The sequence below is a fragment of the Phoca vitulina genome, unplaced genomic scaffold, assembly GCF_004348235.1.
Source record: "Phoca vitulina isolate PV1807 unplaced genomic scaffold, GSC_HSeal_1.0 scaffold2, whole genome shotgun sequence".
Lineage (NCBI taxonomy): Eukaryota > Metazoa > Chordata > Mammalia > Carnivora > Phocidae > Phoca > Phoca vitulina.
In genome coordinates, this window is record NW_022589705.1 from 18,403,112 (window position 1) to 18,416,695 (window position 13,584).

Here is a 13,584-nt window from a genome sequence, read left to right on the forward strand (position 1 = left end):
TGTGCTCTTCTGTCTATCTCTCTGTCAAATAAATAAATAAAATCTTTAAAAAAAAAAAAAAAAGAATACGTATCTTGGGGCGCCTGGGCTCAGTCGTTAAGCATCTGCCTTCGGCTTGGGTCATAATCCCAGGGTCCTGGGATCAAGCCCCCCGCGGGATCCCTGCTCAGCGGGAAGCCTGCTTCTCCTTCTCCCACTCCGCCTGCTTGTGTTCCTGCTCTCACTGTCTCTCTCTCTGTCAAATAAATAAATAAAATCTTTTTTTTTTTTTAAGATTTATTTATTTGACAGACACAGTGAGAGAGGGAACACAAGCAGGGGGAGTAGGAGAGGGAAAAGCAGGCTTCCCACTGAGCAGGGAGTCCGACGCGGGGCTCGATCCCAGGACCCTGGGATCATGACTGGAGCTGAAGGCAGATGCTTAACGACTGAGCCACCCAGGTGCCCCTAAATAAATAAAATCTTAAAAAAAAAAAAAAAAGAAAGAACACATATCTTGTTCTCATTCTGGCAGAAAATTATTTTTATATCTGATTGGCTTACTGATCTATGACTCCATCCTTCCCCCAGCCCCCTTTTCAGGAATGGAAGACATACATACGTATAGGGAACCAAGATGGTTCAAAGAGGTCATTGTTTAAACTCAGTTCAAAGACAAATCCAGTGGCTTATTTTGTTAAGCTTGCACAGCCACTCTTTAGAAAGCTTAAAGTTATCCTAGCCTCATGCTATTATAATAAAGCAGAGTTTTGTGGTGTCATGATAAAATTGGCCTCTAAGATAGTGCTTTTAAGTATTATAACAGATGCTAGTGCCTCGTGGATCAGTAAATACTATTTAGAATTAATATCTCATCCTTAACCTTTTTATGTTTTCATTTTTAGGTTGATGGTAGACTGACTTACCCAACTTGTGGGATTGGTTATCCTGTCTCATCTGCATTTGCATTCCAGAATACCTTTCCTCATCCTATATCTACCAAAAATACCATCCACCCAATTTCAGGACCAAAGGTAGACAAATTAACTAATACTTTTTTGGGGGAAAATGTAGCAACTTATTAACAAATATTTTTTTATTTTAAATCTCAGTCTTTAGTCAGTTGCTATTAGGTAGTAGATAAATATATTACCAAATATCTAGTTTATGCTTACAGGAAATTCTTTCTGTACTATATGGTATTTCTTGAGTGAGTATAATTTATAAAAAGCTGGACATCAGTCTGCTTAAATTTTATTTATTCCCATTCAACCTCTTATTCCATTTTTATTCATTCTCTATTACAACTCTCAAACCTGACTAGCATTACTGACTTCATACTGCTGATGTATTAGCTCTGGTGACATTTTTGGATTCTATTGCCAGGATTTAAAGATCTGATAAGGCAGACTTATAGCATATTCTAAAATGTAGTTTTGGTGATATTATCTTAAATAGCATAGGCCTAGCATTTCATCCAATGTGATTTATTTGCTAAGGCTTTTTTTTTACCCCCTTGAGGAGTTCATCATCATTCTTATTACTAATGTCTTAGGGGTATATATTGTTTTCACATGTATTATAATTTTACTTACACAATAATTTCATCCACCCAGACTGCCACTGATTCTATTTTCATTCCTAACTTTAGGTGAAAATTGATTTTTTGGGGGTGCGTGGGTGGCTCAGTCAGTTGAGCGTCTGCCTTCAGTTCAGGTCATGGTTCCAGGGTCCTGGGATTGAGCCCCGCATTGGGCTCCCTGCTCAGTGGGGAGTCTGCTTCTCCCTCTCCCCTGCCCATCCCCTGCTTGTGCTTTCTCTCACTATCTCTCTCTCTCTCTCTCAAATAAATAAATAAAATCTTTAAAAAAAAAAAAAATTGATTTTTTTTGTAAATCATAGAGACAAGTAAATGTTTTTGAAAAGAATTTTTTTTTAAGATTATTTTAGAGTGAGAACATGCACACAGGAGGGGAGGGGCAGAGGGAGAGGGAGAGAATCTGACTGCCCCCTGAGCATGGAGCCTGACGTGGGGCTCAATCTGACGACCCTGAGATCATGACCTGAGCTGAAATCAAGAATCAGATGCTTAACTGACTCAGCCATCCAGGCGTCCCTGAAAAGAATATTTTGAACTGAGGACTTTGAAATTGCTATTATAAACCCTTTATCAAATTAGTTTTGGGCTTCCGGAAAAATAAGCTGGCTGTGTTGCTTAGGCCTGTGCTGCTTCTTAACTCTTTAAGCCTTTTTAACTATCATCTGAAGCTATTGATTATTCTCAGTGAAATGAGGTTTTATGCTTAGACTATCATTATGTAAAGAGTATTTAGGTACATTTAGCAGGCTTTTCTTGAATTGTTTGTTAAAGAGCATTAGATATGTATATTCACAGGAGTACTATTTTTTTTTTTTTACAATGTTACCTAACTCTTGTACTGTTAACTTTATTTGTCCATATTTTATTTTAAAATTTAAATTCCAGTATAATTAACATACAGTATTATATTAATTTCAGGTATACAATGTAATGATTCAACAGTTATATATATTATTCAGTATTCATCAAGATAAGTGTACACTTAATACCCTTCACTGATTTCACCCATTCCCTCACCCACCTCCCCTCTGGTAACCGTCATTTTGTCTTCTATAGTTTGTTTTTTGGTTTGTCTCTTTTTTTTCCCTTTGTTTGTTTTGTTTTGTTTCTTAAATTCCACATGTGAGTGAAATCATGTGGTATTTGTTTTTCTTTGACTGACTTATTTCGCATACTGTTATACCCTTACCTTCATCCATATTGTTGCAAATGGCAAGATTTCGTTCTTTTTTTTATGGCTGGGCAGTATTACATTGTATATATATATACCACGTCTTCTTGATCCGTTCATCTATCAGTGGACACTTGGGCTGCTTCCAGAATTTGGCTATTGTAAATAATGCTGCTATAAACGGGGGGTATATATATCTTTTCAAATTAGTGTTTTCTTATTCTTTGGGTAAATACCCAGTAGCGAAATTACTGGATCATATGGTATTCTATTTTTAATTTTTTGAGCAACCTCCATACTGTTTTACACAGTGGTTGCATCAGTTTGCATTCGCACCAACTGTGTGTGAGGGGTCCTTTTTCTCCACATCCTTGCCAACACTTCTTTCTTGAATACCATGTTCCTTAATATCAATATCTCAATCCTTAGTATCAATATACTCAAATGTGATTGCATCTTGGGATCAATTTTTTTCTTGAGAATTTTGATTGAATTGCTTTTTCATTTTATTTTTAAGTTTTTATTTTAATTCCAGTTAGTTAATATGCAGTATTATTAGTTTTAGGTATAAAATATAATAGTTTAGCAGTTCTATACATCACCTGGTGCTCATCACAAGTGCACTCCTTAATCCCCATCAACTATAGGATTTTTTTTTTTTTTTTTTAAGATTTTATTATTTGACATAGAGACAGAGTGAGCACAAGCAGGGGGAGTGGCAGGCAGAGGCAGAGGGAGAAGCAGGCTCCCCACAGAGAAGGGGGAGCCCGATGTGGGACTCGATCCCAGGACTCCAGGATCATGACCTGAGCCGAAGGCAGTCGCTTAACCAACTGAGCCACCCAGGCGCCCAATTCCCATCAACTATTTAACCCATCTCCCCACCTCTCTCCCTTCTGGTAACCATCAGATTGTTCTCTATAATTAAAAGTCTGTTTCTTACTTTGACACACACACACTCATTTTTTTCTTTGCTTGTTCTGTTTCTTAAATTCCACATATGAGTGAAATCATATGGTATTTGTCTTTCTCTGTCTGACATATATTTCACTTAGCATTATATTTTCTAGCTCCATCCATGTCATCGCAAATGGCAAGATTTCATTCTTTTTATGGCTGAATACTATTCCATTGTGATACGTACCACATCTTTTTCCATTCGTCAACTCATGGATACTTGGACTGTTTCCCTATCTTGACTATTATAAATAATGCTGCTATAAACATAGGGATGCATGTATTCCTTTGAATTAGTGTTTTTGTATTCGTTGGGTAAATATCCAGTAGTACAATTGCTGGATCATAAGGTAGTTTTTTTTAACTTTTTGAGGAACCTCCACACTGTTTTTCAAATTGTTTTTTTTATTTCAAACAGTTTTCCAGGAATATATATAATGTCCAAAGTGAGCACAAGAAATACTACACATACTTTCCAGATAGTTGCCTCGTTTATAGGTCTAAATATGACTTAAAAGATTACCTTTATAGTTCTTCAAGAATTGGAGGAATCGTTATAGCAAGGATATTCCTAAACATAGCAAGACTTTCAGCGTTTCCTATATCACTGATCTCCATATCCTTTTGATTATGTATCCCCAAAAATAAAAAAAAAAAAAACAAAAGAAAACATACAACACGTTGAGCTTGAATCTCTTATGAATATTTATTTGTGAATTGTATGCATATACTCTTCACTACTGTATTATGTACAGTATAGTTTAGCGGTTAAGAAGGTGGAAACTGATGTTGGAGTTTAAATGCTGCCTTTATCAAGGTGAATTGGGCCAGCCACTGAAACACAAACAAAAAAGAAATCCAAAATCCAAAAATATTTAAAGTGTATACAGGGATGTATATATGTGTGTACCTCTGTATGTATGTTTGTATACATAAGAGTTTGTGTATTTAAGCAAAAATAGTACATGCCTAGTGTTCTGTGCCTTATTTCATTCAACAGTATTATGGAATAGGTCCATTTCCATGTATCAGAATGTTTTTGTTATTTAATGATTTCTTTGTATATGGATGTACTATAATTATTGCTGTGTTAATGGATGATCAGGTTGTTTTCCATCTAGGTATTCATACAGTGCTTTGGCAATTATATAATGGATTCATAATTCATTAAGACAAAGAACCTAATTTAAAAATGGGAAAAAGAGGGGTGCCTGGGTGGCTCAGTCAGTTAAGCATCTGCTTTTGGCTCAGGTCATGATCTCAGGGTCCTGGGATTGAGCCCTGCATAGGGCTCCCTGCTGGGCGGGGAGTCTGCTTCTCCCTCTCCCTCTGCCACTCACCCTGCTTGTGCTTCCCCTCTCCCTCTCTCTATCTTTCTCTCTCTCTCTGTGTCAAATAAATAAGTAAATAAAGTTGTTGTTTTTTTTTTTAAATCCATGTAAATGTAATAGGAAAGATGAGAAAGTAGTGTTTTTGCTTCTAAGGTCTGGAAGAATGGAAGTATCCACTCATTTAGCATTGTGGAGCCAAAGTTATCTTTGACAAGTTGGCATTGTGGAAGAGGTGATAAAACCAACTTGGTAAAATGAAGTACAAATAGATATATATACACAAAAATAAATTCCAGGGGCACCTGCCTGGCTCAGTCAGTAGAGTGTGCAGCTCTTGATCTCGGGGTAGTGAGTTTGAGCCCTATGTTGGGCGTAGAGATTACATAAAAAAAAAAAAAAATCCCAGGTAGGTTAAAGATTGACATTTAAAATGCAAAACTTTATGACCTTTCAATTATTTCAAATAAGATACAAAAAAATACGAATGAACTGTTAAAAAATGGATAATTTGGGGTACATTTAAATGAAAAAATGCCTGTATATCAAACCAAGTGAGACGATAAGCCAGAGATTGAGAGAAGATATTTATATCACATATAACCACCAATAATGAATATCCAGAATGTTAAAAAACTTACACAATTCTATAAGAAAAAGCTAAGCAGCTCAACAGAAAAGTGAACAAGAGATATAAATAGGTAATTTATAGAAGAGAAACCTGAGTAGCCAATAAATATATTAAAAGATTTTAGGGGTGCCTGGGTGGCTCATTGGGTTAAGTATCTGCCTTCAGCTCAGGTCATGATCTCCAGGTCTTGGGATCAGGCCCCATGTAGGGCTTCCTGCTCAGCAGGGAGCCTGCTTCTTCCTCTCCTGCTCCCCCTGCTTGTGCACACTCTCTCTCTTTCAAATAAATAAATAAAATCTATACAAAAATGAATTTAAAAATAAAAAATATGGGAATAAGATTCAGATATTTCATCAAAATAAATACACTGATGTCAAATAAGCGCATGAAAAGATGCTCAGCTACCTCAAGTATTTTCTTTTTTAATGTATTGTGAATGTAATTGTTTTATTAGTTACTTTCTTGGAATATTTATTGATGCTGTATAGAAATGTAACTGATTTTTGTATGTTGATCTTTTATCCTGAAAGCTTGCTAAACTCATTGAACTCATTATTAATGGCTCTTTGTGCATTGATATGATTATGTATTGTTTTTCTTTCATCAGTTAGGTATATTATGTTAACTTTGAAATATTATATCAGCTTTGCATTCTTAGGATAAAGTTCACTGAATTAAATGTTAAATCCAATTGGTTGATTTTGTTTAGGTCCTCTGTGTCCTGTTGGCTTTCTACTTGTACTATCAATTACTGAGAGGAATGTTGGTATCCAACTATTATAACTGTTTCTATCATTTTTTCCTGTTACTTCTATCAGTTTTAGCTTCACACCTTCAGAAGCTCTTTTTTTTTTTTTTTTTTTTAAGATTTTATTTATTTGACAGAGAGACACAGCGAGAGAGGGAACACAGGCAGGGGGAATGGGAGAGGGAGAAGCAGGCTTCCCGCTGAACAGCGAGCCCGATGCGGGGCTTGATCCCAGGACCCTGGGATCGTGACCTGAGCTGAAGGCAGATGCTTAACGACTGAGCCACCCAGGCGCCCCTAGAAGCTCTTTGATTGGGTACATATATCTCTTGAATTATGTCCTCCTGGTTACTTAACCCTTTCATCATTATGTAATTTCCTTCTTAATTTTTGATAATTTTCCATGCTCTGGGATCTATTTTGTTTCATATGAATGTAGCTTCTCAGCCTTCCTTTTAAGTGGTGTTCCCCTGGAATATCTTTTTCCACCCTTTTACTTTAAACCTATGTGTATCATACTTAAAATGGTTTCATCTAAAGAGTGTATCTTGTTTGTTGCTTTTGTTTTTCATTCTTTTGTTGTGCCTTTCTTGACTTCTTTTGATTATTTGAATATTTTTTAATATTTCGTTTTTTGTTTATTATATTTGTATATATATTTAGTGGTTGCTCCAGGCATCATATTACACATACTTTTCAGTGTGTATAGAATTAATATTTTGCCACTTCAAGTAGAATCTAAATACCTTAATACCATATAGTCCCGTTACCCTTTATGTTTTGGTATTCCATGTGTATTACATCTGTAGACATCAGAAACTTCATCAGACAATGCTGTAATTTTTGCTTTCAACCATTATACATATTTAAAACACTTGAACAGGGAGGCATAGTCCATTATATATTTATCCACTATTTACCATTTCTGTTGCTCTTCATTGCTCATGTCCATATTTTCCTCTGATATAATTTCCTGAATAATAGAACATACTTTAACGTTTGTTTTAGAGGAAGTCTTTGGGAAATGAAGTCTCTTTTTCTTCACCCGGAACACCTTTCTTTTATCTTCATCTCTGAATGATATTTTCTCTGGATATACAATTCTGTATTTATTTCATTTTCCTTATTTCATCTATTTTATTTTACTTAAGCACTTTAAAGATTTTTTCTACTGGGACACCTGGGTGACTCAGTTGGTTAGGCAACTGCCTTCGGCTCGGGTCGTGATCTCAGGGTCCTGGGATCGAGCCCCATGTCGGGCTCCTTGCTCAGCGGGGAGTCTGCTTCTCCCTCTCCTTCTGCCTGCTACTCTAACTGCTTGTGCTCTCTCTCTGTCAAATGAATAAATAAAACCTTAAAAAAAAAAAAAAAGATTTTTTTCTACTTCCTTCAGACCTCCATGATTTCTGATGAGAAATCTGCAGTAAATTCAGATTGTTTTTCAAGTATATATAATGCATCCTTTTTTCTCTGGTTGCTTTCATGATTGTTTTTCTTTAGTTTTCAGCATTTATCAGTGGTGTGTCTGGTCATAGATTTCTTTGACTATCCTTTTAGGGATTTGCTAAGCTTCTTGAATCTATGAATTGATATCTTCTGCCAAATTCTGGAAGTGTTCAACCATTATGTATTTCTTGAAATATTTTTTCTGCACTATACACTTCCTTCTCTCTTTCAGGGATTCAAATGACATGAATGGTAGATCTTTGTCTACTTTACCATAGGTCCACAGGCTCTGTCTTTTCTTTCTTAAATTTTTTTTTTCTGTTTTTCAGATTTGATTATTTCTATTGATCTTCAAGTTTACTCTTTTTCTATAATCTCCATCCTGTTCCAAAGCCCATCCAGTGAATTTTTTCCATTCTTAAATTTTTTTTTTTTTTTTTTTTAAAGATTTTATTTATTTGTCAGAGAGAGACACACGTACAGCAGGGGGAGTGGCAGGCAGAGGGAGAAGCAGGCTCCCCGCTGAGCAAGGAGCCTGATGCCGTACTGGATCCCAGGACCCTGGGATCATGACCTGAGCCAAAGGCAGATGCTTAACCAACTGAGCCACCCACCCAAACGACCCTCCAGTCTTAAATTTTCATTTGTTTCTTTTTTATATTATCATTTTTTTACGAAGACTTGGTTTTTTTACATTTATTTCAATTGTGTTCACCTCTACTTCTTGGAGCCTGACTATAATAGATGTTTTAAGTATTTTTTTAAAAAAGATTTGATTTATTAGAGAGCGCATGCACTTGTGCTCACACGCAAGCAGGGGGAGGGACAAAGGGGGGGCAGGGGAAGGACAAATAGACTCCTGGCTGAGTGTGGAACCTGACTGGGGGTTTGATACCACAACCCCGAGATTATGACCTGAGATGAAACTAAGAGTCAGACGCTTAACTGATTGAGTCACCCAAGCACCCCAATATTTTTCTGATAATTTCAGTATTTTTGTCATCTTGTAATTGACTACATCTGTTGGCTTGTCTTTTACATTGTGAATTGCTTAGATTTTCCTGGTTTTTTTTGTTTTTTTTTTTTTAAGATTTTATTTATTTATTTGACAGAGACACAGCAAGAGAGGGAACACAAGCAGGGGGAGTGGGAGAGGGAGAAGCAAGCTCCCCGCCAAGCAGGGAGCCTGATGCGGGGCTCGATCCCAGGACCCTGGGATCATGACCTGAGCCGAAGGCAGACACTTATTGACTGAGCCACCCAGGCGCCCCCTGTTTTTTTATTATTTTGGATTGTGTGTGGATCAAATAACACTATGAGGCTTTAGATATTAAATCCTAAGGAGAATGTGGTTTTTTTTTTTTTTTAAGCAGTTTTCTTAGGGTCAAGTTGCAGGTTCTGAATTGCCTTGTGTAGGCCTCAGTTTTTATGGCAGTTTAGTCTATAAAGACTTTGCCATGTTATTTGGATCTGTGTGTGCATCATCTGGTGGGTGTTCTGTGATCTGGACAGTGGTTTACCCCATAGTTCACTTCTCTTTGGTATGTTAATTAGGGTTATATCTTGCATGTCCAGACTGGAAGTGAACCCAGGAATTCATGCACATCTTTATGGGATCTCTTTCTTGAGTTCCTTTCTATGATTTGTCCTGAATTTCCAGGATCCTTCCTGGTTTCTGGCTAGAAAGCATTGAACTGAGTTTTCCTACTGTGTCACGCAGTTTATGTCCTTGTTCTGCATTTGGTACCAAGCATTGGGAGGACAGAAAGAAAAAAATAATGAGGATTTGCCCTATGCTTTTGAGCTTATACTGCCCCTAGTCAGAGGGTGTGATTCCTTTTCTTTAGAATTTTAGGTGCCTGTCTGACCACTTTTAGTGTCACCATCATCCCTTTGGATTCTACTTTCACAGAATTGCCTGAGGATTAGGGCAGAAGAGAATCATTGAAGGGCTGGGGGGGAGGGTTCTTTTTTTTACCTTTAAGGAGCTTCTTTCTTTATTTTTCAGAGTAGAAAGAATCTACCTTGATAATAATATTTTACTATGGCTTTCTCAGTATTTACCTGACATACCATTTTCTATACTTTTACATACTGCATCTTTATATTTAAAGTGGATTTCTTTAGTTATAATTGACTTATATTTGTATCCATTCTGACATTGCCTTTGACAATTTAAAATTTAATGTATATACTGCTAAGGTTTATCATCTTGATGTTTCTTTTCTACCTATACCGTCCGTTGTCTCTTTTCTACCCTTTTCTTGTCTTTCCAATTAATTGCTCATTTCATTTTGCATTCCATTTTATCTCAACATTGGGCTTTGTTTAATTTTCTTTTTGTTTGCTGTAGAATTTGTAATATATGTCCTTATCTTTTCATTCTATCTTCGTATAATATGCTACTTCCTATGTAATACATGAACCTTGCAATTATAATTGTTTTTTCATGTCCCTCTGTTAACTGTTAAGATTTTCTACATTTGTTAACAAATTTTTTTTTTTTGCTTTAAACAATCAAGTGTCTTTTGGGATGCCTGGGTGGCTCAGTTGGTTAAGCATCTGCCTTCAGCTCAGGTCATGATCCCAGGGTCATAGGATCGAGTCCTGCATCGGGCTCCCTACTCAGCAGGGAACCTGCTTCTCCCTCTGCCTGCCACTCCCCCTGCTTGTGCTCTCTTTCTGACAAATAAATAAAAATCTTTAAAAAAATAAACAAGTGTCTTTTAAAGAAATCAAACAATAAGAAAAAGGTTCTTTTGGTTTACTCATATATTTACCATTTTACATGCTCTATTTCTTTGTGTAGATCTGAAGTTTCATCTGATAACATTTTCCTTTCTTCTGGGTAACTAAGATTTCTTACAGTGCAGATATTTAAGATGGCTTCTGTGGGCAATTAATACTTCCTGCTTTTGTCTTATAACACTTTTATTTTGACTTCATTTTCTCTGCATATAGAATTCTAGGTTTACATGGTTTTTTTAATTGAAATATAGTTGACACACAATGTTACATGAGTTTCAGGTGTACAGCCTAGAGATTGACAACACTATATTATGCTATCCTGACCACAAGTATAGCTATCATATGTCACTAGATGACACTGTTACAAGAGCATTGACTATATTCCCTATGCTGTGCCTTTCATCTCTATAACTTATTCATTCCATAAATGGAAGTCTACATATCATACTTCCCTTCACCCATTTTGCCTACTCACCCACTCCTCTCCCCTCTGGTAACCACCAGTTATTTTATTTTTTTAAAGATTTTATTTGAGATAGATGGAGAGAGAGAGCGCGCGCGAGCGCACACAAGCACGAGCCAGGGGGAGAGGGAGAGGGAGAAGCAGGCTCTCCACTGAGCAGGGAGCCCGACTAGGGGCTCCATCCCAGGACCAGGGCATTATGACCTGAGCCGAAGTTAGACGCTTAACCAACTGAGCCACCCTGGTGCCCCTCTGTAGAAAGTTTAGTATTATTTGTTGTAGTTCTTTTTTTAAAAAATTTTTTATTGTTACGTTAATCACCATACATTACATCATTAGTTTTAGATGTGTTCCATGATTCATTGTTTGTGCATAACACCCAGTGCTCCATGCAGTATGTGCCCTCTTTAATACACATCACCAGGCTAACCCATCCTCCCACCCCCCTTCCCTCTAGAACCCTCAGTTTGTTTTTCAGAGTCCATAGTCTCTCATGGTTCCTCTTCCCCTCCAATTTCCCCCCCTTCATTCTTTTCCTCCTGCTATCTTCTTCTTTTATTTGTTGTAGTTCTGTGAAGAATGCTGTTGGTATTTTGATAGGGATTGCATTGAATCTGTAGATTACTTTGGATAGTATGGACATTTTTACAAAATTAATTCTTCCAGTCCATGAACATGATATATCTTTCCATTTGTGTTTCATCAGTGTTTTATAGTTTTCAGAGTGTATGTCTTTCACTTTGTCGGTTAAGTTTATTCTTAGGTATTTTATTCTTCTAGTGCAATTATAAATGGGTTTGTTTTTTGTTTTTTAAGATGCTTAATTTTCATCCATGGGTTTTATTCAGTGTATCTAAAATTTTTTATTTTATTTTATTTATTTGAGAGAGGGAGAGTGCGCACGCGCATGTGTGCACATGAGTCGGGGGGAGGGGCAAAGGGAGAAGGAGAAGCAGACTCCCCGCTGAGTGTGGAGCCCGATGTGGGGTTTTTGATTCCAGGACACTGAGCTCATGACCTGAGCCAGAGTCAGATGCTTAACTGACAGAGCCACCCAGGTGCCCCTAAAATTTTATTGATGAGCTTTAGAACTTTCCAGTTACATTTTAAGTGAGATTATTGAGGTATCATTTACACACAGTAAAATTCAACTTTTGTAGTGTATTCCACTTAAAAAAAATTCTGTGGTAAAATACATATAACATACAATTCACTGTCTTAACCTTTTTAAGGATTTATTTATTTATTTGAGATAGAGTAAGCATGAGCAGGGGGACAGAGAGAGAGGGAGAAGCAGGCTCCCTGCTGAGCAGGGAACTCGACACGGGGTTCGGTCCCAGGACCACAGGATCATGACCTGAGCTGAAGTCAGATACTTAACTGACTAAGCCACCCAGGCACCCTTTAACCTTTTTAAAATTTAGAATTAAAAATTGTGTATACAGTGGCAGTGATGTTAAATACATTCATAATGTTGTGCATCCATCACCACCAACCATCTCCAGAACTCTTTTCATCTTGTAAAACTGAAACTCCATACCCATTAACCATTCATTTCCCAATTTCCCCCCATGCCTCCCAGCTCCTGGTAACCACAGTTCTACTTTCTGTCTCTATGATTTTGACTATTCTAAATACCTCATATAAAGTGGAATCATCACATAGAATTTGTCTTTTTGTGACTGGCTTACTTCACTTAGCATGTGTCGTTAGGGTTCATCCCGATTGTAGCGTACGTCAGGATTCGTTCCAGGAGCTGAATAATCTTCCATTGTATGTATATAACACATATTGCTTACCTGTTTATCTTTTTTTTTTTTTTAAAGATTTTATTTATTTATTTGACAGAGAGAGACACAGCAAGAGAGGGAACACAAGCAGGGGGAGTGAAAGAGGGAGAAGCAGGCTTCCCAGCGAGCAGGGAGCCCGATGCGGGGCTCTATCCTAGGACCCTGGAATCATGACCTGAGCCGAAGGCAGCCGCTTAACGACTGAGCCACCCAGGCACCCCTCTGTTTATCTGTTGATGGACAATTGAGTTGCTTCCATGTTTAGCTATTGAGAATAATGCTTCTATGAACATGGGTGTACAAATATGTCTTCAAGCCATGTTTTCATTTCTTTTGGGTATATACCCAAAAGTAGAATTGCTGGTAGCAATTTTATTTTTAATTTTTTGAGAAACTGCCATAATGTTTTCCCTAGTGGTTGTACCATTTTACATTCCCACTATTAATGTACAAGAGTTCTAGTTTTTCCACATCCTTGCCAACACTTGTCTTATTTATTTTTTTAAATAGTAGCCATCCTGGGGTGCCTGGGTGGCTCAGTAGGTTAAGCATCTGCCTTCGGCTCAGGTCATGATCCCAGGGGCCTGGGATTGAGCCCCGCGTTGGGCTCCCTGCTCAGCGGAGAGCCTGCTTATCCCTCTGCCCCCCCCCCCACCACTTGTTCTCTCTCACTCTCTCAAATAAATAATCTTTTTTTTTAAAAAATAAGTAAATAATAAGCCA

The 13,584-nt window shown here is 37.3% G+C and overlaps 1 protein-coding gene across 2 annotated transcripts in view; it reads left to right on the forward strand.

The window, feature by feature from the left end:
• The window catches only part of SASS6 (SAS-6 centriolar assembly protein), a 54,266-nt gene that overhangs the window by 28,383 nt on the left and 12,299 nt on the right, over positions 1-13,584 (forward strand). For both annotated transcript variants that reach the window (XM_032422750.1, XM_032422756.1), the window contains exon 14: positions 885-1,013. In XM_032422750.1, coding sequence (XP_032278641.1) covers positions 885-1,013 — 129 coding nt within the window. The remainder of the gene's footprint in view (positions 1-884; positions 1,014-13,584) is intronic.